The sequence below is a fragment of the Vulpes lagopus genome, chromosome 2, assembly GCF_018345385.1.
Source record: "Vulpes lagopus strain Blue_001 chromosome 2, ASM1834538v1, whole genome shotgun sequence".
In the NCBI taxonomy this organism is placed as follows: Eukaryota; Metazoa; Chordata; class Mammalia; order Carnivora; family Canidae; genus Vulpes; species Vulpes lagopus.
This window is the reverse complement of record NC_054825.1, coordinates 30,450,283-30,474,858: the sequence shown is the minus strand read 5'-3', so window position 1 is coordinate 30,474,858 and position 24,576 is coordinate 30,450,283. Positions and strand designations below refer to the sequence as shown.

The 24,576-nt window shown below is 47.9% G+C and overlaps 2 protein-coding genes across 2 annotated transcripts; both read left to right on the top strand.

The window, feature by feature from the left end:
• Window positions 1–111: 111 nt before the first annotated feature.
• On the top strand, window positions 112–23,765 carry HOGA1 (4-hydroxy-2-oxoglutarate aldolase 1). The gene is made up of 7 exons (XM_041742491.1): window positions 112–589; window positions 11,706–11,834; window positions 12,044–12,171; window positions 12,780–12,914; window positions 13,169–13,265; window positions 14,940–15,073; window positions 22,815–23,765. Exons 1-7 carry the CDS (start codon window positions 379–381, stop codon window positions 22,962–22,964), a joined length of 984 nt encoding a protein of 327 aa, XP_041598425.1. The 5' UTR covers window positions 112–378; the 3' UTR covers window positions 22,965–23,765.
• Window positions 596–6,796, top strand: C2H10orf62 (chromosome 2 C10orf62 homolog). Its single transcript, XM_041742492.1, has one exon. The coding sequence runs from the start codon at window positions 4,155–4,157 to the stop codon at window positions 4,947–4,949; it is 795 nt and encodes a 264-aa protein (XP_041598426.1). The 5' UTR covers window positions 596–4,154; the 3' UTR covers window positions 4,950–6,796.
• Window positions 23,766–24,576: the final 811 nt, after the last annotated feature.

The window sequence follows — 24,576 nt, the reverse complement described above, 5'->3', positions numbered from 1 at the left end:
CGGGCCCGGCCAATCGGCTCGCGCCCCCGCCCCCCGCCCCCCGCCCCCCGACTGCCGCGCGGAAGCCGGCTTACCCGCCTCTGGGGCCGGGAACCGGGAGGACCCGGCCTCGCTCGGGAGGCCCTTTAGGGTCGCTCTCCGGCACACCGCCCACCCTCCGTCCGGCCAGAGGGAAGCTCGGTTGTGGCATCTGCCGCTGCTCCCAAAGGGGGGCCTCTGACCCCGGGGACGCCCCGCCCTGGCTGCCCCAGCACCTACAGTCAGGGAGGGGGCAGCAAATTTTTAACTAGACACACTGATCATTAACAGGGTAGGACGGGGTCCAAACTCAGCCTCACTCGGGGCAGAGATCAGCTGGGCCGCGGGCCTCTTGCCGAGATGCTGGGCCGTGCAGTCTGGTCCTCTGTGAGGCAGGGGCTTGGTAGGGGCTTGTCCAGGAATGTGGGGGGCTGGGCCTCAGGGGAGGGGAGGAAGGTGGACATTGCAGGCATCTACCCTCCTGTGACCACCCCCTTCACGGCCACGGCAGAGGTGGACTATGGGAAACTGGAGGAGAATCTGCACAAATTGGGTACTCTCCCCTTCCGAGGTAAGTGGGGCCTGCCCTCTGGGGGAGTCGGAGGAGATGTGAATGATTCCAATTTCTGCCGCCTGTGAGCAGCTCAGAGACAGACAGTTGGGGACCCCAGCAGTTGTGCAGGCGGCACTGCTCTGGAGTCCAGAGACAGGAAGCTCCTTGCTGGCTTGCAACCTTGACTGAATCGCATCTGCTTCGGTTTCCCCAGTTGCAAACTACCAAAGAGCCTTCTTAGCCCAGCATTACTGTGGGAATCATACTAATAATGGGTGTGAAAGTCCTCGTCAACCAAACGCTGTGCAGTTGTGAAGGCAGCTGGGGATGTCACAAGGCACCCCAGCCTGCGAGCTCATCTCCCTGAAAACCTTGTTCACACACTCTCTTCTGGGCCAAGCCTCCCTTGGCCGAATTAATTCCTGTTCTGGATCCTCTGACTCCTTTCCCTCCTTACACAGGGGTCTCCCCTCCATGAGGTCAGGGACCAGACACTTGTAACACTCAACATGCAACATGGCCACAGGTACAATAAGTGAAAGACAAAGTGGTCAGTTCCTCCCATCCTGCCCTACCCACCCTCATCTATCACCCATGGCAAGTCCCTGAGGCCAAAATCTCACTAGCCCTGTTTCAGAGATGGGAAGCTGGGGCTCAGAGTGACATAGTCACTCACCCAAAGTCATTGCTAATACATGGCTGAACTGGGATTTGAACCCAGGTCTGACTGCAGGGCCACACTTGGTTTCACTCCATCACACTAAACCGCTGAGTTGTAGAACAGACTATTTCAACGAATAAGGTCTGGTTGGCACCAGCTCTGGGAATGGAGAGGTCCTGACTGAGGTGGGGCAGGGGAACAGTTGAGAACATGGGCTATAGATTCAAATCACAGCTCTCCCACTGACTTAGCTGTGAGATAATCTCTCAAAACCTCAGTCTCCTCATCTGACACGTGGGAGTAATAATGCCCACGTCATAGGATGGTTGCAAGACAAATCCAAGAGAGGGCAAAGCATGCTGTGGTTAGGAAAGGGTGATGTACCTTAGAAGTTATCTAGTGGTCACAATCACTAGGACAACAGTATCATCGGCATTGTGGGGAGAGCTGCTTTGTGACAGTGACTGCTGGCCTGACCGAAACCCCATCCACATCTCAGGACTGAGCGGATGCGACTCTTCTTCCCTAGGGTGCAGTAAATGCAGTGACACAAACTCTTAAGTAAATTTCTACTCGGGCTCAGCCCACTGGGGCCTGAAAGTCTGCCAGAGGCCTGGGTCTCTTGAAGCAAAGTGAGAATCTTTTATTTACTAAAAAAAGTTTTAAGTAATCTCTATACCCAACGTGGTATTTGAACTCATGACCCCAAGATCAAGAGTACCATGCTCCCCACTGACTGAGCCAGCCAGGTGCCCCTAGCTCCTTGAATCTTAAGAGGAGGAAGACTCTGTTTCACCCTCCAGGTCCAAGGTCTATACGCTAATGCAGGGCGTGAAAACGGTGGACTTTATGTCCAGTTTCTGCCTGCCACCCAGAGAATCCAGACACCCCCAGACTCTTCTCTGGACCCTTCCTTCCCTCCTACCCACTTATCCACTCCTGCAGAGGGCATAAAGTGGATTTGGCAGGCTATGGGCCACGGAACAACCCACACAGGCTCCTGCCTCAGTGGGAGGGAGTGGGCTGGATAAAAAGAGCTCAGCATCCAGAGTTAGAAGGCCTGGGTAAGAATGCTGGTTCTGCCAGTTATGGTGACCTTGGAGAAATCACTGAACCTCTCTAATCTGATTTCCTCATTTTAGAATGGAACTGAGCCACAGGGTTAACGCATTCCTCCCAAGGAGCTCAAGTGTGAGGCCCTGGCACAAAGAATAGAGCCAAGGGTCCCATCACTGCTCCCGGGACACAGCCAGAATGTCCAGGAAAGGAACTGTGAGCAACTTTTGCTCTACAGATGATGTTTCTCTGGCTCAATTCTGGCCCCCGGCATTGGCTTTGCAACCCAACACTCAGGAGCAGAGGAGGAAGCCGTTGCATACCACATTGCCAGGGCCTCCTGCAATAAGTTAAAAGTCTTCCAAAGAGGAGGTGGGAACCTGCCCTTGATGAGTAGGTGAAAAGTTAGATATTCTTCTGGAAGCTATTGCCTGAAACTGTGTAGCTCTCTTTTATTTCTTATTTTTGCACTGTTAATTTTTACTGATTATTTATATAAAGAGTATCATTTTAAAATGAAAACTAGTGACTGGAGGGTAAAATTGTTGTGGAGGGACCATTTGGCCCTGAACTCACTCCCACAAACAACCTCAAAGATGAACTTTGAATTGTTATTTCCAAATGAGGTTAGTAGATGACCACAGAGCTACTTCAGTAGGACAAGGGAGATGATGTTCCCCATAAAACATTGAGCTTGTATCTTATTCCCTTAGTACGTAGACTAAGATACTACTGTGTATATTAAAGCCATTACTTTCTTAAAGAAAATATTTTGTTTAAAAAAAATCACAATTTTTACAATGCTGTTTTGGCATTTACTTTAGCATTCACTTTTAAAAAGTGAAATGCATTTAAAAAAAATGTGTTCGATGCCTCTGGGAGAAAAATAAAGGGGCCCAGGCCTGTTTCTACCCTGAGAGGATAGAAATTTGGGATTGTGGGCCAGGCTTTCTATTATCTGTGCCTACAGAGACCCTGGCCAGGTGGCTCACCTGCTCACAGTCTAAACTGTGTCCATTTAACCAGGGCCCAGGGGAAGGGGAGCAAATTCTGGGTATGCAGGTGCATCACTAAGGTAAGAGGTAGCAGTCCCTGTCCTGGGACAGCCCCTGGGATCTGGAATCTGGGATCTGGTGAAGTCCCCTATCCTATCTGCTCTGCCTTCTCAGTCCGCTGCTTGTCTCTACCCAGTTGTGACCTCATATTATTCTAGAATGAGCTCCTTCCTGGGCCCCTGTCCTTTTGAACCCTGCTCTGTAAAGGGATTGGGGCTGCAGATGGGGATGAAATGTGCTAAGCTGGCAGAAGGGGTGGGCCCTGAACCAAAGGAGACACCAACATCAGGCAGCCAGGAATGGATACCAGCCTAACCAAGGGGGTCCTTCAGTCATGGTCAGTGAGCCACTGTATAGAGAGGGAAAAAGACCAAAGATTAGAAAATAAGGATTGAGTCGAAGAGTGGGTCACAAGCAGAAGACAGAAGGAAAGATGCTTTTCCACTGACCTTAAGGACAGCTGTCAGGGTGGGAGACAGGACTTGGGCCTCAGGAAATACCTGCCAGGTTAGACGTGAGGGGTGCCTAGGCCTCTCCCCACCCCACCCTCTAACCTTGCTCACAATGGGGTTCATTGCTGAGGCGGGAGGGGCATCCTAGGAAGGGTACAGCTGGGGGCCTGCCTGCCAGACAGCCTCGGGGAACCTGCCCTTTCAAGCATGAACCATACCATCCGGGCTCCCCCGCTCCCAGTGTGCCCTTAGCTCTGCCTGCCTGGCTTAGGGTCCTGGAGGCCTTCTTGGAGCTCATCCAGCAACCATCATGCAAGGTGGTGCTGGGGACTGCCCTCTTAATCGGAGGTGGAAGCCTCATGCTGTGGATTCAGAGGAAGAAGAGAAGGAAGGCATCCCTTGAGTCTGTACGAGATGAGCAGGAGCCACCAGAATGTCACAAAGCAAAGAATGAGAACTGGATTAAATCTCACTTTAGCCGCCTTTCCGAAGAGAAGCTGGCCGCCTGCAGCAGCAGCACCGCCTCTTCCCCCGAGAGCGGTAGCGGGGAAGCCAGCACAACCATTCGCATGGAGACTGTCACCACAAGGCAAGGCGAAGTGGGCACGGCTGTGCACCGGGAGTCCTTCACCAGTAAGCAGAGGATGTCCGGGTCCTCGGTGACCAAAGAGAACCATAAGGAGTCTGGAAAATCCCCATCCACGGATACAGCCACATGGGCCGCTGTGGCTACCTGTACCAAGGAGATCAACACCCTGGGACAGCAACTGGCTAATTCCATGTTGCAGCGAGCCACGACTTACCAGAACTCAGGCCACCTGGAGTCCAAAGACATCAACCAGGAGGAGCTGAAGGCCCTGGAGGAGGTGGAGTTGAAGCTGAAAGGGAATTTTCTCACTCAGCGGGATACCACTGTAGCTGGCATGAACCAAACACATGCCTTCCATGGCCATGGTCACCCTGGCTACCAGGGTTACCCAAGCCACCCGAGCCATCCAAGCCATCCGAGCCACCAGAGCCACCTGAGCTACCAGAGCCACCCGAGCCATCAGAGCTACCCAAGCCATCCGAGCCACCCAAGCCACCCAAGCCACCAGAGCCACAGTCTGCCCAACCGCAGCCACCAGATCTGTCAACCCTTTAAAGCCACCTAACCATGGGTGGAGCCACCCCTTCCCCCAGCAAGGCTGGCACACAATTGCAGGACTGTTCTCTCTCCTGTGGGGCAGCCTGTGTGGCCCAGAGTGAGATGCTGCTGCCCAAATCCCTCCTTCAGACCCCCTCAGGGGTCCTGGGCCCCTCCCAGTCTGTGAGTAGGGTATGCCACAGAGGACGGCTCCTGATGGAGGGCGAGTGGAAGGAAGCGAAGCAGCCAAGACAGACTCACGGGCCCCTGAAGGCCCACAGAGAAGATAGGCGAGGCAGATCCCAGGAGTAGCTGAGAGCCCCAGACTGACGCCTAATGCCTGGAACTGAGCCAATAAAGCCTTGTATTCCCTAATTCTGAGTCTGGGGGCTCTGTGGCCAGCCTCAGGACTGGGCAGCCATATGGGAAGAGGGTTCCTGCTCCCATAGTCCTCTTCATGTGGCCCTTGGCCTGGGCCTTTTACTGATTCAAGACTCCATAAATCAGCTTCCCTGAATTCTCAGGTTCTGAGAATGGGACGTCTCCAGGGAGTTCAGCACCCACCAACCCGCTGTTGCCAGGGAAGGAGGAAGTAGCCAGATGTCAGGAGATGGGGGGAGGGCCAGGCTTCCAGAAGCTAGTAGGCAAGGTGGGAGGTGGGTCTCCTGTCCTCTTGGTGTCATCTTCACCCTGTCCACTGCTTCTCAAGTTGTGTGGCCTCCTGCACTGCAGTGTATTCTCCTTGCACCACCTGCTTTCTGGGGCCCACTGGGATCCCGGTTAGTGCCTCCCCCCACCTACCTTCAGAGCTGTTGTGCTGTGTATACTCTTTCTTCTTGTTTCTATCACTATGGCTGGGACTGGCGCTGCTTGCTGCTGCTAGTACTGCTAATTACTAGTATTACTAGTACTACCAGCAACTCCCCCTTTTTTTTTTCTTTTCCATTTTTAGTGTATGCTGTGTTTGGTGCTAAGTGTTACAGCACAGCCCTATAGAGAAGGCATTGTGTTATCTCCGTTTGGCAGATGAGACACCTGAGGCTCAGAGATGTAATTTGCCTGATAGGGCATAGACAGTAAGTGATGTTGTTAGAGTTAGAGCCCAAGTCTGCCCACCTCCAAAGCTCAGACCCTGAATCCCTGCCCCATGCTGCCCCTCAGGCCAATGCTCTTTGGCCCTACAGGGATCTTCTTCTCTCATGCTTATCCCTGTCCTCTTCCCACATGTCCTGCCACTCTCTGTGCCCTCCTGAAAGCCTGGGACTCTCCCTGCCTCCTCTTCCTGGGTCCCAAGAAGTTATTTCTGGGGCAAGGGGTGACCTCCAGTAAGGCAGTTAAAGGGAGGCAGCTCTCTCTCCTGTGAAAGTTGAGAGAAGTCAGTGACACAGCACTGTCTAACCCGCAGTGACTCCTTTACATAGAAATGGACTGTTGGCGGGATCCCTGGGTGGCGCAGCGGTTTGGCGCCTGCCTTTGGCCCGGGGCGCGATCCTGGAGACCCGGGATCGAATCCCACATCGGGCTCCCGGTGCATGGAGCCTGCTTCTTCCTCCGCCTGCGTCTCAGCCTCTCTCTCTCTCACTGTGACTATCATAAATAAATAAAAATTAAAAAAAAAAAAAAAGAAATGGACTGTTGGCATCTGTTAGGAACTTGCCAGTGTTTCCCAGCCCGTGGGCCTCAAACTCCCTGGAGAAGGTGCCCAGAATCCTTGCAAAGGATGGATAAATCCACAAACACTCTAAATAATGTTGTTGATTGATGTTATGAGGCATAATTGGAGGTATTGAATTCATCTATCTATTATCTATCTATCTATCTATCTATCTATCTATCTATCATCTATGTATCATCTATCTATTTATATCTTAAAGATTTTAAGTAATCTCTACACCCAACATGGGGCTTGAACTTACAACCCTGAGATCAAGAGTTGCATGTTCCACCAACTGAGCCAACCAGGCACCCCTGTTATGAAGTATTTAAAATTTAAAGTATATATGTTAGCATTTATATGAAGTCACTTCTTAGTAATTTTTAAAATATTCAAATACTGGGGCACCTGGCTGGCTTAGTTGGTGGAACATGTGACTCCTTATCATGGGGTTGTGAGTTCAAGCCCCACAGTGAGTGTGTAGCCTACTTAAAAAATAAGGGAATTCATTAAATAAAAAAATAAAATCATTTGTAACAAAATATTAATGGGGGTGCCTGGGTGGCTCAGTCAGTGAAGCATCTGCCTTTGGCTTAGGTCATGATCCCGGGGTCCTGGAATCAAGCCCTGTGTTGGGCTCTCTGCTCAGCAGGGAGTCTGCTTCTTCCTCTCCCTTTCCCACTGCCCTCCCCCTCCTTCAATCTGTCTCTGTCACTCTCAAATAAATAAAAATAACCTTTTAAAAAATATTAATGGAAAAAATGGGGTCAGTCACCCTAGAAAATGTTGTAGGTTGCCAAAGTAGACAAAAAGCAAGAGTATTGAGGTGTAGCTTCTGCAAGTGATTGTAGAAATGCCTAAAATGTATGCATTTGTCTGGAAGACCTTAAATCCCCTTAAAAGTTTATTGGATAAAATTTCAGATTGGCTGATTGTGAATTTGGAATCTTTAAAAAAAGTTTCAAACTGACAAAATTCAAAGTCTGCAGTTAGTATAGTACCAGTGTTAATTCTCTGGTTCTGATAATTCTACTAAAGTAAGACATTATCATTGCTGGGGGTCATGTGAAGGATGTATGGAAATCCCTTGTACCACTTCTGCAACTTTTCCTTAACTCTAAAAGTAGTTCAAGATGTCAACATTTTATTACAGTTGTAGCTCAAGGAAAACGACTTCTAAGTGGCCAATTCAAGTATGATCTCTTGGTAAGGATATTTTTTATAAAAGAGAATGGTCAAATTATCTACCAGCCACTAGACTCTTGCTGGAGTGTCAGCTGTGTGGGTGGCTGGTTTCCCAGATGAAGGCTTAATTCCATTGAAGTTCATCAGAAACCTGCCCGAGCATTTTATCAGGAATGCCCATTTCTGCCCAAGGAAGGTTATCAGTTACACCACACACAAAAATAAAGCTCTGCCCCAGGCCAGGGTCTGGGACAATTTTTCTTTTATACCACAAATTGTCAACACACACCTCCACCAGCAGTGTATTGGGTGTCATGGGGGAGGCCAAAATGATGGGACATCATCCATGATCTTGATGATTCTAAGCAAAGTAGGACAAGTGCTGTGCAAGGAGGTGCAGAGGCTGGGGGAGTGAGGAAAGGTTCTCAGGGGCTGCAGCTTAGGGAGGCAGGTGTTCCAGGCAGAAGGGAACAGCATAAGCAAGGGCATAGAGGCAAGATAGTGACACAGTGTCTGGGGTCCCTGGCAGTTTGGCTGAAGGAGAACATTTAGAGGTGAGTGAAAGGTAGGAGGAAATGCCAGAAACTTGACTCCAAAGCTTAGAGCCCAAGGAAAACTTAGAAGACCACCCAGTACAATTTCCCCATTTTACAGCAGAGGTCAGTTTGAGAAATTTTGTCTAATCCTGCAGGAAGAGGTGGGAGAGATAGAAGGGTTCTGAGAACTTCTGTGTATTTTTAAGTAGGCCGCAGGGAAGGACAAAGAACAAGTGATGGAAGTTCGGAGAAGAGATGTCCAGTGGAGGGATCCCAGGAATACTTCTCAGGGGAGGTGGCAATAATGTTAGGTCAAGGGGCCACAGTAAGTCACCATGTTCCTTGTGCATCTCTAGCCCCAAACACACCCACTTCTCTCTCCCAGGCCACTTTGGCTTCCCAGAGCAGCCAGCATAACCTGGGACCAAGAGAGAGAAAGAGAGAGAGAGAGAGAGTGAATTCTGTAATGAGCCTCTTTGCCTTGCAGCTGGAGAGGGCAAGAGAAGTTCTCAAATGCAGCCTCCCCTCCCACACAGGCCACCCTCCTCCACCTCAGATCCAAAGCTGCCAGCCTCCTGATTTAAGATTTGAGCACCTTTTGACTGCATAATAATTGGAGCTAACACTGCCAGTTCTAATCTAAGCACTTTATAAATAGTATCTCATTTAAGACTCACAACTCTTTAAGGAGAGCACTAATATCCCCATTTCCCATGAGAGGAAGCTGAGGTTTGTTTAAGCTATTTGCCCAAGATCATAGCTGATAAGGGCCTGCAACTGAGAGTCACTCTGGGTCCTCTGGGTTCAGAGCCTATGTGTCCAACCACTCCACTGCCCTGCTTCTCCACCACTGCCCGTCTTCACTCCCTGACCCATGTGGGACCCTGGCCCTCCCATTCCTCTGGTCACCTCTCTACACCAGGGGTGGCACATCAGGCCTAAAACTGGACATCTAACCAAGGAGAAAGAGGGGCTCTTGGCAGCATCAGTTCACAGATTTCAAAATGTTTTTTTTTTTTCTTTTTAAAGATTTTATTTATTCATGAGAGACAGAGAGAGAGAGGCAGAGACACAAGCAGAGGGAGAAGCAGGCCCCATGCAGGGAGCCTGACACGGGACTCGATCCTGGGACTCCAGGATCGCACACTGGGCCAAAGGCATATGCCAAACCGTTGAGCCACCTGGGCTGCCCCTCAAAATGCTTGCTTGTACATTTTCTTGTTTGGGCCCTTAAAATAGCCTTATAAGGTAGGATTGAAATTGTTTCTCTTGTCATCCCATAGAAAAAGAAATGGGGACTGAGAGACATGATGTAACTTGCTCAAAAACCAGAGGGAGTTGGGCCTGACTGCTTCCCCAACTCTGCGATATTCTTTCCTTCCCCAGTCTGGCCTCACTTCCTTCTTGGGAGTCAGGCCTGGGTCAGATGCTTCTTCACAAGACTAGAGAGAGGCCACCAGGTGTCTTGAGCAAAGTAGCCTGCTTTTACTCTGAGAGTACAAGCCCCAGCCGTCCTACTGCTCAGGAGCCCCTGGAACTGGCCACCAGGATGAAGGGAGACTTGGGAGTGAGTGAACAGGACGGAGGAAGTGGCTGAAGCAAGAACTGGCCAGGGTCCCTTCCAGGGTGGTGGTGGCAGGCGGGGTTGGGGTAGGAAGGAGACGTCTTTGGAGGCATGTCCATAGAGGGAGTGGCAAAAGTTCCATCTCAGAATCTTTGACCCCTAAGTAGAGGGTGTTGGTCCAATCCTCTCTGGGGTTGGGAACCCTTAAATTAGGAGTGAGCCCCTGGGAAATCACCAGCACCTTTGTAACAAGACAGAAGGAGGCTCCTAGCGTGACATGGAGAAATGAATCCTGAGGAGGCAATGCAACAGAAGCCAAAAATCATTTGCCTCAAGATGCTCCTTGCAATGTTACCAAGGCAAAAAAGTGTATGTGGGGATAGGGAACGCTAAGTATCCAGTGAGCCATTCTGGCAATCCACTCAGTGGAATCTGATGGTGCACTGAACAGCATGGAAAACTGTTTGTGGTGAAAAGTTGACTCTCCATCACACTGTGTCCCCTAAGGATGACTCACTGGAACAGTCTCTCTTGGTCCCAATGCCAGGAAATTCTGTGTCTCCAGGGCAGCTGCTTTGCTTTTATCTTGAGTTCTGCATATCTGTCAGCTGATCACATTTCCCTTTTAGCTTTGACTGTCAGGAAGCTCCAAGTCAAAATGACGGTCTCTCACAACTGTGTGGCGGGGGATTTTGTAGAGCTTTTTTTTCTTTCCTTTCTTCCAAGCAGTCTCCTATTTATTAATACTATTGTGCCATATGCTGTATTTGTCAACTATTCCAGAACAATGTTTTTGGAATGGAATGCAGTAGAGAGGAGGAAGAAGAGGAAGGAGAAAGTTAAAGAAGCAGAGACGAAAATGGTTTTACTAACATTCCCTTCAGATTCAACCAAAGAGCATTAATTCTGTGATACAAAAGGGTTGACATCCTACCCGGCGATATTAGAAACCTCTCAAATGATCGATAACATAGGAACGTGCAAAATGAAATAATGAAATGTCACTTTTCATCCAGAAAATTGGCGAAAATTAATTCTGACAATACCCAGTGTTGGCATGGATGAACACGAACAGAACCTTCTGTGTGCCGATGGGGTTATGATCTGGCAAATAAGGCAGGCATTTGGCACACGAAGATGCACACATGTGTGGCTCAGCAAATACACACCTAAGTAAACTGTAGAGAAGCTCAGACACGGGCACAGAAGACTTTATGGAACATGTTTTTTTTTTATTTTGGCATTATCTGTAATAGCAAAACTAAGGAAACATTCTAAATGTCCTCAAAAGGAGAATGAAAAGTAAATTGTCTCACTTCACAATAGACTATTATATAGTAATTAAAATGAATGAGTCAGAGCTGTGTACTGCTATGGACAAAGCTCACAACATAATCTTGGGCAAAAATAGCAAACCACAGAAGGTTGTATGAGCTTGATCCCATTTCTGTAAAGCTTAAAATGGCAAAAAACATATCTTGTTTGTGGGTCAGTATATGTCTTAAGGGTATAAAGACATGAATGAGAACAATGACACCTGAGTCGGGACAGCTAGAAGAGGAAGAGAAAGGTGATCAGGGGAGGGTTCCCATGGGTGCTGGATACACACCTGTGGAGTGTATTATCACTGATTCTTTTGGGTATAGCTAAGACATTTCGTTAACACAAAGAAAAATGGTGTGGACACTGTCATGGCAACTGGGTAAAACATTCTGCCTGCATCAAGACAAAGATGGGAAGGAAATGTGTGCAAAACTATGGCGTTGGGAGTGCGTGTAACACCCATGTCCCAGTTATTCATAAGAGGACGCAAAGGCGTTGGCTGTGATGGAACCTCTCTTGCAGGCTTCGTGATCCAGGGCTCCAATGGCGAGTTCCCCTTCCTGACCAGCAGCGAGCGGCTGGAGGTGGTGAGCCGAGTCCGCCAGGCCATGCCCAAGGACAAACTCCTGCTAGCCGGCTCTGGCTGCGAGTGTGAGGCCACAGTGCTCTGGGCCCTTGGGGTGCTTGGGGGTGTCTGGGGGTGCCTGCGGGTGGGGAGCCAGGCTCCTTGGCCCAGTTCAGTCAACTGGTTCTGTATCTTCTGAACCTCTTGTTTGCCCTGGGGTCCTAGCCCTGCCCTTCTTTCCTTCTGCTCTCACCCTCCATGACCTATAGGGAAGGCTCCCTCTTTCTTCCTGTAGCCACCCAAGCCACTGTGGAGATGACTGTGAGCATGGCCCAAGTTGGGGCTGACGCCGCCATAGTGGTGACACCTTGCTACTATCGTGGCCGCATGAGCAGTGCTGCCCTCATTCACCACTACACCAAGGTGGGCATGGGTTTGGGGCCTGGAACCAAGAGGAGGCTGGCTAGGGAGAAGAGATAGAGAAGCTGGGGGCCAAGGGATGAGCCTACTTCCCATGAATGGCAGCTATGGGAATGGGGAGGGGATGCTGCTGGGAAATTGGCTTGACTAACTATGAGGCTGCTTCCTCCCTTCTCAGATGGAAGGAATGATGGTGTCTTCCTCACGGGATCGTTGTGAGGACCTGGGAAATGAACTAAGGGTGGTGGAAGGGGAGGTGGGCAGGGGGTGGGGGAGACTAGGTGACGGGCACTGAGGTGGGCACTTGACGGGATGAACACTGGGTGTAATTCTATATGTTGACAAATTGAACACCAATAAAAAATAAATTTATAAAAAAAAATACAGAGGGCTTAGAACTAAGCCTGGCACATAGAAAGCTCTCATGAAATAGTATTATTATTGTTTACAAGCAGGGGACATAGCCCTGTGATGTCTAGTCCAGGAGGTGGGCCTGCCCGGGTGGCCGCACAGTGACCCATGCCCAGAGCGGGTGGTGATGGGCAGTGCCTCAGGCTCCTCGGGCCTGGGCAGCTGCCCTCTGTCTCTCCCCTCTTCTCTACCTCCCTCAGGTCGCTGACCTCTCCCCAATTCCTGTGGTGCTCTACAGTGTCCCAGCCAACACGGGGCTGGACCTGCCCATGGATGCAGTGGTCACGCTCTCCCAGCACCCAAACATCGTGGGCATCAAGGACAGTGGTGGCGATGTGAGTGGCAGTGGCTCCTGACTGGTACTCCTTCCTCTTCTCCTGTGTTATTAACTTCAGGGCAGCTCTGGGACCTGCTTCAGTCCTGGGCTCCTATGTGGGTTCTTCCCATTATGTGGGTTCTCTGCGGCCTTGTCCAAGTTTGGGGACAGCTCTCTGGAGCCTGGATGCTCATTCTCCCTCCCTTGCCCAGCACCCATCTTGCTTGGTGTTGAAGCTCTACGTGCAGCTCTCACACAGGTTTGCTCTTGCAGGTGACCAGGATGGGGCTGATTGTTCACAAGACCAGGAAGCAGGATTTCCAGGTGTTGGCTGGATCAGCTGGCTTCTTGCTGGCCGGCTATGCCGTGGGTAGGCCTCCTGCTCCTCTCATGCTATCATGGGTGGTATACCCAGGCCCCCCCCCAGGTGGGCGGAGTCTGGGTCTGCAGGGTCCTTTTGCCATCCTGCCTACTTGGAAGCCTCAGAAGTCCAGCACACTGCTTGCTTGTTTGAATATTAGGTGCTTATGAGTGACCTTTTTGGACAGAAGAGGGTGGCCTTGTATAATCCTTGGTCTGTAATGGGGATGCCTGAAGTTTGTTCTAAGCCCTGAGCTCCCTGCTTAGTTAACAAATTGAGCTCCTCTGATCTCACCTTGTAAATCATTCTCTGAGGATAGAGGCCTTGGAGCCTTGGAGTCTTTCCTCTGGTCTGCAAGTCTGTTTTCCTCTCATCCTGGTGCTGGGCCAGTAGGAATCGTCAGACCTATAGGATCAGGCCCAGGATCTTCAGCTGCCTGTTTCTGTTCCAGTCCAGGATACTGGGAATGTCACCATTAAACCAACTGTGCTTATCTGTTATGGGTCAGGCTTCTTGGGGTTCAGGTTGGATTTGGGCCCCAGAGGGGGAAGAGAGCAAGCATCTGCTCCCTTGGGCTGAAGCCCCAGCAAGTACAGATCTGAGTTACTTTTCCAGGGTTGAGGGGGCAATGCTGGTTCCTCTTCTCTGGACTTAGGCTTGCTGTGTGTGTCCTTGCACATCTCTCCTCTATCACATCACAGTCTCTAAAGTGCAAAGGCAGAAAAGAAGACCCATTGAAGCCTTGTTGCTGAGGGTGGGTAGATGGAGAGAGGACAGGCTCTAGAGGCCAGGTGGGGGTTGGTGGGTGGGATGTGAGTTGGAATCTCAGCTCTGCCATTTACTGAGTACTGTTGGGCAAGGTATTCAACCTCTCTGGGCCTGAGCTTCTACTCTATAAAGCAGGAGGTGTTGTAAGAATGTGAGAGCATTGGCTCAGTGTCTGCATAGTGCCTGGCAGAAAGTGGGGATCCATAAATGGCAGCTGTATTAGCTCATTCCAAATTTCCCACTCTCCGGTCTTCAGGCCGCTGTGCTTAGGGACCTTCCTAACTAGCCTTAGAATCCCATCGCAGGCCTGCAGAATGGCAAGACCTCCTGAGATCACAGCCAGCCCGTTTTAATTGCCCAGATGAGAACAAAGAGGACTGGGAAGTCCATGACTTGTGCAAGTTCATGCTGCCAATGGGAGGAAATGCCTGGTCTCCTGTGTCCAGGGCTCTTTCCACTACCCCTCCCCCACCTGGCCCCAGCACATTCCCAGGCTGAATTCACGGAGGGGAATAAGATTTCAGAAGAGCAAAGGCTTCTTCCCATCCACTCCACCCCCTTCCCGGACTGATGAGTCAGGGGGCTATTAGAGGATCGTGGAGGTGTCAACTAGCAGGTGGGACTTTACTCTGGGAGGTGTGTTGGGGGGTGCAGGGGAGGACCTGTCCTTAAGTTAACCTTCAGGCTCCGTTCCCTGACCTTCAGCCTGTGAGATTCTACTTCAAATATGCTGGCAGCTTTTCTCTCTGGAAATCTGTACTCTGGACTCTCAGAGCATGCCTTTGAAATGGCCAACCAGTGGCATAAAAATCCATATCCTCTCTCCCCAGAATAAGAGGTGCTGGAAACCCCAGGGTTTGGAATTGCCTGTGAGAAGAGGCTCTGGCTGATGTTCTGCACTTTTCTCTGGGGCAGGAGCTGTGGGGGGTGTATGTGCCCTGGCCAATGTCCTGGGGGCTCAGGTGTGCCAGCTGGAGCGACTCTGCCTCACGGGGCAATGGGAAGATGCCCAGAAACTGCAGCACCGCCTCATTGAGCCAAACACTGCGGTGAGCTCCCAGCCAATGGCCCCAAGGTGTGGGGGGTGGGGGTGTCTGTGTCCTTGTTGGAGCAGGAGTCAGGGCAGGCGCAGGGGTCCCCACTTAGCCTCTTCCCTTTCAAAAAGTCCTTTTAGAGAACATCCTAGTGTGGGAATTCCTTGTACCTCTCCAGAAAATCACAACTTCAAAGTTGAGTCCCGTTGGCTGTATTGGAAATCACTTAGTGAACCAGTTAAATTTCTAATCCTGTAGACCCAGGAGTAAGCGTTGAAGCAGACACGCTGGCTGGCTGATTGTGGTGACATAAGTAACTCTGGGCTCTTACTTAGAGATGCGCTGCCTAGAAAGCATGAACCATGGGCCTTTCCATCAGCTTTAATAGGGAATCAGATCCTGGAAAACAGAATGACTGGGAGTAAAGGAGGAGTTAGAAGGCTAGATGTTTTCAGAGCCCAGATTTCCCAGAGTTTTGTCCTTAAATAATCTATCCTGCAGTTAGACACTGTACCCCAATTCTGGATTGGGCAAATCAAAGAGAAGAGCCAAGGTGGAATGCCTGTCAAGAGCCAGGCAGTGCTTTGCAGAGCCATATTGGGGTCTGAGGCAGGAAGGAAAATGGGTTTGTATGTATATTTTAAATTAAATGTTTAATTTTGAGATATCTATAGATTCAGATGAAGTTGTAAGAAATAATACAGGGGTATCTGGCTCAGTCAGTTAAGTGTCTGCCTGGGGCTCAGGTCATGATCCCCTGCTCAGTGGGGAGCCTGCTTCTGCTGTTCCCCCTGCTTGTGCTCTCTCTCTCTCTCTCAAATAAATAAATAGAAATCTTAAAAACAAAAGATATAATATAGAGAGAGTCCATGTACCCATTCCCCAGTTCCCCCAATGGGAGCATCTTACAAAATTAAAGTACAATATCACAACCAGGATTTTGACATTGATATAGTCCAGATACAGAGTACTTTCATCACCAGAAGAGTCCTTCATGCTATGCTTTCATGCCTATGCCTACTTACCTCCTACCCCTACTCCCTCCTTAACTCCTGGCAACCACAAATATGTTCACCATTTTTATAATTTTGTCAGCTCAAGATTGCTATATGAATGGAATTATGGAGTATATAAACTTTTAAAATTGGCTTTCTTTCACTCAGCAGAATTCTGTGCAGATTCATCCAAGTCGTTGCATGCAGCAATAGCCTTTTTCTTTTTACTGATGAGTAGTGTTTCATGGTATGGCCATACAGCAGCTTGCGTCACCATTCACCTGTGGAAGAACAGTTGGGTTGTTTCCAACTGTTTCCAACTTGGGGCTATTAAAAGCTGCTACGAACATTCATGTACAGGTTTTTGTGTGACCGGAAGTTTTCATTTTTCTAGGATAAATACACAGTTGGTGTAATTATGATGATTGCATGTTTCGATATTTTTGTTTTTGTTTTTGTTTTTAAGATTTTATTTATTCATCTGAGAGAGAGAGAGCAAGAGAGCAAACACAAGCAGTGGGAAGGGGCAAAGGGAGAGGGAGAAGTAAACTCCACTGAGCAGGGAGCCCGACACAGAGTTCCATCCCAAGATCCTGGGATCATGATCTGAGCCCAAGGTAGACACATAACTGACTGAGCCACCCAGGTGCCCCCTGCATGTTTAGTTTTTTTAAGAAGCTGCCAAAAACTGTTTTCCAGAATGGTGGTGCCATTTTACATTTGCATCAGTGTAAATGTATGACTGACTTGTTCTCTCTGCATCCTCATCAGCTTTAGGCATTGTGACTATTTTTTATTTTAGCCATTCTGATAGGTGTGTGGTAACATCTCATTGTGGTTTTAACTTGCCTTTGTCTGATGGCTAATGCTATTCGACGTCTTTTCATGTACTTATTTGCCATCTGTATATCTTCTTAAATGAAATGTCTGTGTATGTCTCTTGCCTATGTCTCTTGCCTGATTGGATTTTTTTCTTTTTTAACGTTGAATTTTGGAAGTTTCTTTGTATCTTTTATTTTTTTTTATTTTTTAAGATTTTATTTATTTATTCATGAAAGACACAGAGAGAGAGAGAGGCAGAGACACAGGCAGAGGGAGAAGCAGACTCCATGCAGGGAGCCCGATGTGGGACTCGATCCTGGGTCTCCAGGATCACGCCCTGGGCCGAAGGCAGGCGCTAAACCGCTGAGCCACCCAGGGATCCCTCTTTGTATCTTTTAGATACCAGTCCTTTGTGAGATGTGTGGTTTGCAAATATTTTCTCCCATTCTGTAGCTTGTCTTGTCATTCTCTGAACACATCTTTTGCAGAACAAAAATTTTTAATTTGATGAATGTCTAATTCATCAGTATTTTCATTTGTATTTATCCTTTTAGTGTTAAGTAGAAGAAGAAGGCTTTTCATAGCATTAGATTGTGAGGATTTTCTGTGTTTTTCCCTAAAAGTTTTATAGTTTTACATTTTATAAGTCCAAGACCCATTCTGAGTAAATTTTTGTATTAAGTGTGAGATTTAGGTGGAGGTTAATTTTTTTTTTTTTTTTTTTTTGCTTCTGGATATCCACTTACTCCACCACCATTTGTTGAAAAGATGGTCTTTCTTCCATTGAATTACTTTTGCACCTTTGTCAAAAATCAGTTGGGCATATTTATGTGGGTCTTTCTGGGTTCTCTGTTGCTCCCATTATCTGTGTCTATCCCTCTGCAAAACCACACCAAAGTATTCTAAAGCTTACATAGGAAGGCAAAGGAATTAAACTAGCTAAAACAATTTTGGAAAAAAAAAAACAACAACAGCGAAGTGGGAGGAATTAGCATACCTGATTTTAAGGTCTTTTATATACCTATAGTAATCCAATCTGTGTGGGATTGCAGAAGATATTGAATTTTGTCCAATGTTTTTCTGCCTTGATTGATAGGACTCTGTGATTTTGTTTTTCCTCTTTAGCCTGCTAATATGGTGAGTTACATGGATGATTTTCTAATATTGAACTAGTCTTGCATCCCTGGAATAAACCCCACCTAGTTATGGTGTGTAACTCTTTTCATATATTGCTGAGTTCCATTTGCTAATACTTAGTTGAAAAGTTTTCTGTCTACATTCATAGGAGATATGTAGTCCCCCCCACACACTTTTTTTTTTGGCATCGCTTTTGTCTGATTTTGGTCTCAGGGTAATAATAGCTTCATCTGTTGACTGGGAAGTATTCCCTCCTCTTCTATTTTCTGGAAGAGACTATGTAGAATTGGTGTTAAATATTCTTTAAACATTTTTTAGAATTCTCCAATGAGATCATTTGGGCCTGGAGATTTCTTTGGGGAGGATTTTTTAAATTACATCTCTGTCCCCCACCTCCACTGACAACTCCCTGACTGGAAGGGGTAGGAATGCCTCCTTACTGATTCCTACAGGCCTCTACTGACATTACAATTACCTCGGGCGGGAGTGGGGGGGTGGGGGTAGCTCCTTCAGTGTGGGCAGTGGTGTGTAAGCTCTGACTTTCCTCACGGGGCTCTGCTGAGACCATCCATTGTGGAGGGGGAAGGGCACTCTTTAAGACTGCCAGAGTTGAGGGCAGAAGTTCTGGCTCCTGACTCAACACTCACTGGCCTGGGTGGGGATGGTGGAGATGGTGGAGATGGGACCACAGTTTTTTCTAGGCTACTTGGTTGGAGCAGAGTGGTGATTGTCTAAAAGTTTTCCATTTTGCTAGGCTACTTCTTCCTGGTCCTTGGCTTGAGTGAACAGGCTTTTGTTGGGGGCTTTTATTATCTGTACCCATTGGCATTTTAGGGTTGCCAGCTTCTTAAGCTTTTGAGGCCAGGGAACTCACCACTGTGTTCTTTGGGTCCTAAAGTCCCTAGTTTGTCTTCCTTCTCTCTACCTTTCAGAGTCTTATGTTTGTTTTTAATGTAATGTCCAAGGTTTTGTTTTAGCTGTATTTTTTGGGAGAAATGGGAAAGAGTACATCTATTCCATCTTCCTGGAAGTGGAAACTCTATCTACCTTCCTTCCTTCCTTCCTTCCTTCCTTCCTTCCTTCCTTCCCTTCCTTCCTGTCCTTCGTTTCCTTCCTTCTATCTGCCTATCCACCCTCCTTCCTTCCCAGCCTTCCTTCCTTCCTTTCTTATTCCAACCTCAAGATCAAGAGTTGCAGGCTTGGAGTACCTGGGTGGCTCAGTCAGCTGTCATCTGCCTTATTTTTTGGATTTTTTTTTTTTATCTTTTTTTTTTTTTGTCATCTGCCTTTGGGCTCACCAGCTCAGTGGGGAGCCTGCTTCTCCCTCTCCCTCTGCCTGCTGCTCCACCTGCTTGTGCATGTGCTCTCCTCTCTCTCTCTCTCTCTCTCTCTCTTTCTCCCTGTCAAATAAATACATAAATAAAATCTTCGGGGGAAAAAGATTTTCTACCAACTGAGCCATCCAGGCGGCCCTCTAAATACTTTTCCCTCCCTGCATAGAACGTTAAACTATTTGAAAAAAAATATATTGGAGGGATCCCTGGGTGGCGCAGCGGTTTGGCGCCTGCCTTTGGCCCAGGGCGCGATCCTGGAGACCCGGGATCGAATCCCACGTCGGGCTCCCGGTGCATGGAGCCTGCTTCTCCCTCCGCCTGTGTCTCTGCCTCTCTCTCTCTCTGTGACTATCATAAATAAATAAAAAATTTAAAAAAAAATTAAAAAAATATATATATTGGAAATTTAAAAAGTAGGTATATTAAAACGGCATTCTTTTAGTTTAGTTTTAAATATTTTATGTGGGGCAGCCCTGGTGGCTCAGCGGTTTAGCGCCGCCTTCAGCCCAGGGCCTGATCCTGGAGACCTGGGATCGAGTCCCACATTGGGCTCCCTGCGTGGAGCCTGCTTCTCCCTCTGCCTGTGTCTCTGCCTCTCTCTCTCTTTGTGTGTCTCTCATGAATAAATAAAATCTTTAAAAAAAATAAATATTTTATGTATATTAGTTTTAGTATTAGTATATATAGTATATATGCTAATAAGATATTAGTATCTTTTAGTTTAGTTTTAAACATTTTATATATGTTAAAAACATAATGTATTATAATTTTACTTTCCTGACTTAAATGGAAACAACCTCATCAAAAAATTTTTTCCTGTATCTACTCGTAGAAAAAAATGAACCAGTAAAAAATACATAAAACTTGTATATGGCGGCACCTGGGTGGCTCAGTGGTTGAGTATCTGCCTTTGGCTCAGGCCGTAATCCCAGGGTCCTGGGATCGAGTCCCGCATCAGACTCCCCACAGGAAGCCTGCTTCTCCCTCTGCCTATGTCTCTGCCTCTCTCTCAGGGTCTCTCATGAATGAATAAATAAAATAAAATAAAATAAAATAAATAAAATAAATAAATAAAATAAAATAAAATAAAATAATAAAATAAAATAATAAATAAAATAAAATAAAATATAAAATAAAAACACCTTGTATATAGGGGCACATGTTTAGTTTTACCTTGGGCCACAATATGGCAGGGCATGGTTCTTTTGGACCCTGTCTTTATTTAAAACATTGACACTTTGCTCATCATGGATTTTTTTTGCATTGATTTTGATTTTTAAAAGAAATATGGCACTAAATATTACTTACCTTGTTGACTGATTTTTTTTGGGCATCCCTGTAAGTTTTGCATCAGAGGTGAGAGTCCCAGGCTAAGCAGCAATATTTTGTTTGGGTAAAGTGGTAGGTGGGCTCTAGAGCTCCCTCACAGCTTATATCTTTACCTCCAAAGGGGCAAATAAACTGAGATTTTGAGAAAGGACAGCTAAGGAGACAAGCACAAGTCTCCTGGATGTGAAGGCTTTCCTGGGGTAGAGTGCTCTATTAATAGGATGCAAGAACTGCAGAAATGAGGGCCATTCAGCTGGGCACAGACTGTCTGGTATGTACTGCACATTCCACTGGGGTGGCACCTCTGCTGTCTATGCCCACTCACCTGCAGAGAGAAGGTCCCAGAACCTGCATACCACCAGGACGTGGTAGAGGAGCTTTCTTAGGGGTCTAGTCTTTTTTTTTTTTTTTTTTTAAGATTTTTAAAAATTCATTTGAGAGATAGAGACAGAGAGAACACAAACAGGGGGAGGGGCAGAGGGAGAGGGAGAAACAGACTCCCCACTGAGTAGGGAGTACTATGTGGGACTCAATTCCAGGGCCTTGGGATCATGATCTGATCTCAAGGCAGACGCTTAACCATCTGAGCCACCCAGGCGCCCCAGGGTCTGGTCTTACAGTGGTGTTTTTCTCATTTGATTCTTGTGACATGGGGTAGGTGTTGTCATCTCATTTTACAGATGAAGCTGTGGCTGCCCCTTGGGAAGAGAAGATGCTTGCTGCCATCCTGGCTTCCCACATGCCATCCTGCCTTACTCTTCACTCTGGCTCCTCCTGTGCCAACTCTGGGCACACACTCAGGAATGCCTGGAACACCTTTCTGCTGCCTGGGCTGTAGGCTCAGCCACCCCAGCAGCAGCTTGATGTCACTCTGTTGCTCTGTCCTGCTTGAACACAATGTCCTTCCTCTGCCTTCCCACCCAGCCAGCCTCCTGCCCTGGCTATATTTAGGATATTCCATGTTCTTTACCACCAAAGCATTCAATTATTTCTATGGGTCTGAGGAGGGGGAAACTCAGAGATCCTATACACTTGTGGTGGAAGAAGCCTTTTTCTCTAGGTACTCCTTATGCCTCTCCATCCTGTGCCCTAGGTCTTTCCCACCCTACTCAGGTTTTGGGTGAAAAGCTCACGTATTAGAACATCACATCTGGGGCCAGGCCTAGGAGGTAGGTGGCGTATCACTCATTTCAAGAAAAAATTCCCTGGCCTCTAGTGGTAAATACTTATTAGTCAATCATTCATAAGTGGTTCTTAACTTTTTTACCCCAAGCAACTTCTCTTGTTATTTTACCCTTTGTGAAACCCAACTTCTAAGGTTTTACCTCCCCTCCAAATAAAACTTAAGTAAGGATTACATTTCTTTTTTTGAGGTAGTCAAAGACTCATCTAACACTTCTGATCAGCTATGCCAAAGGCAAAGAAACTTGATGCTTCATTTTCTATAAGTCCTCATGCATGATGTTAAGTTCTGACAAGAGCGTTAGGTGCTCCCTTACAATGGAAAGCACTTTAGTTATGTTGTCCAGTCCCCTCATATTTTAGACTAGAGAACTTGCTCAGATGTATGTAGTAAGTTGGTGACATAAGATTACAAAGTGAAACTTCTCAGGATAGCTGATGCATCGTTTTTTCAGAGTTGGGGTCAGGGAGGAGCTTAGGGTGGGTGGGGGTCTCTGCTGCAGGGCCAGTAGAGGTCTGGGCTATGCCTGAGGGTCTTGCACACCTTTCCCCTTCCTGACTTCCCCAGCCTGGTGTGCCCTGGCCCTATGTTCCTGGAAACTGGGCTGCAGACCTGTGATAGTCTAGCACCCAGACCCACAGCACTGCTAGCTTCTCAAGTCCCAGCCTGATGGCCAAATGCCGCTTTTCTCCCCAGTGGGGTGGATTTTTCTTTGAGAAACCCAAGCAGTGATTTCCTTCCTAAATTTGAATTGTCGGCATTGTGTTCTTTTCTGCTGACCCGCCTTCTGGTCTCTCGATCTGCATTTCCAATATACCCTAGTGTCACCAACTTGGTGAAATTACATTACGAGGAGAGGGGGGAGGAAGCCTAACATTCTGAGAGAGACACGTCTGCATCCCAGACATGCGTGTGCAGGGATTCCCCAGTTTCTCCTAACAGACCCTGCTTCACAGGTGACCCGGCGCTTTGGGATCCCGGGGCTGAAGAAAACCATGGACTGGTTTGGCTACTACGGAGGCCCCTGCCGTGCCCCCTTGCAGGAGCTAAGCCCCATGGATGAGGAGGCGCTGCGTATGGATTTCACCAGTAATGGCTGGCTCTGAGGGTGAGGCAAGGACGCACCTGGCCTGAGCCCGTCTCATCTTCCTGCCTTATACCTGCAGCTGAAGAGCCACATGGGAGTATGAGGGTTCAAGGCCGATTTCCCTGCTTCAGTCCTCCAGGTAGCCTTTCCCAGGCTCTGCCATGCACACCCATTTCCTATTCTTATAGCCCCATGATTGCTGGCATTTGTATCCTAAACTTCGGCTCTTTAGAGACCTTCAGTCTGGGAAGGAGCAATTGCGTGTCCCTCTACTGTGCTTTCCCATGCCCCAGGACACGTGATTAGGAGCCAGATGGAAAGAGCAGGGGGGCAGCTGGACACAAGTAAGGGTATCTATTTTACTGATGGGATGACCGCTTAGGCTTGGGGGTACACACCTGAGCCCAGTACATAGTGCAGCAGGGAGCCAGGGCTGTTCCTAAGAACCTGACTCCTTCCAGGGGAATGTGGTGGGCTCAGAAACCTAATCAGAAATGTGTCACTGGCCTTTTCAAAAGGCCCCCAAGCTGCCTTCCAGACACAGTGTCCTTTCCTCAATCCATTTTGATCATCTCATATTCTCATCTCTAGCCTTGATCTCAGCCTTGGAGCTCCCTGGGACAGCCATGGAGCTTGCCAGAGTTGGTGAATAATGACACCTGGTGGATGTTACATTCTCAGAAACTTCTAGCCAACCTAGGTTGCAAACAGTAGGGAAGGAAACTTGGTCTGAGACCTAGCCATCCTCTTGCCTTAGGCACTGTGCTTTTGTTGTGAAAAATAATCCTTTGCTCTTACAATAAAGTTGAATAAGTGAAAACAGTGTGGCCACGTACAAACTAACACCGCACTGCCATGCAGGTCTTAGTTCTCTGGCCTAGATGTCAAGGACCTTCCTGGGGGCAATTTGACTTTCAAGGTCTGCTTTTTCCCAGCTCTCAGAGAAGCCCTAACATCTAGGTATTAGATCAGTGGTGGCCTAAGGGAAAGGCATGTGGAAGTTTTGAGTGAGCGGTAGGAGGCAAAAAGGTGCAACTGAGATGCTTGGAAACACTGTCAAAAAGGCTGCTCTCTCCAAAAATGTTTAACCTTATCCAGTGATACTTGACTAGTATAGCAGTAAACCAGAGATGACTTTTTTAAAAAAATCACTCTGGGTATGGGTACCTGGGTGGCTTAGTGGTTGAGTGTCTGCCTTTGGCTCAGGTTGTGATCCTGGGGTCCTGGGATCAAGTCCTACATCAGGATCCCCATAGGGAGGGGACCTCCTTCGGCCTATGTATCTGCCTCTCTCTGTGTCTCTCATGAATAAATAAAATATTTTTAAAAAATTGCTCTGGCTAAAAAGAAAGGTAAAGAGATCCTTGTTTAGAACAACGCCTAGAGGAGAGACTCTAAAAAGTATCAATCTTCAACTGAAATTGGCCATCTACCTAAATTAAGTAGGCCTGGTTTAAGTTCTTAGACCTGCTCCTTATGATCTGCAGGGCCTTGGGCAGCTACTTCAGTACCTGATCTGATCTGTAATTTGGGGATAATACCAGTTCCCTTCTCTCAGGGCTACATAAGATCATGCATGTAAAGGGGTTAGCGTGGCAAGTGACCATCACACATTAGCCCAGTTGGGGAGG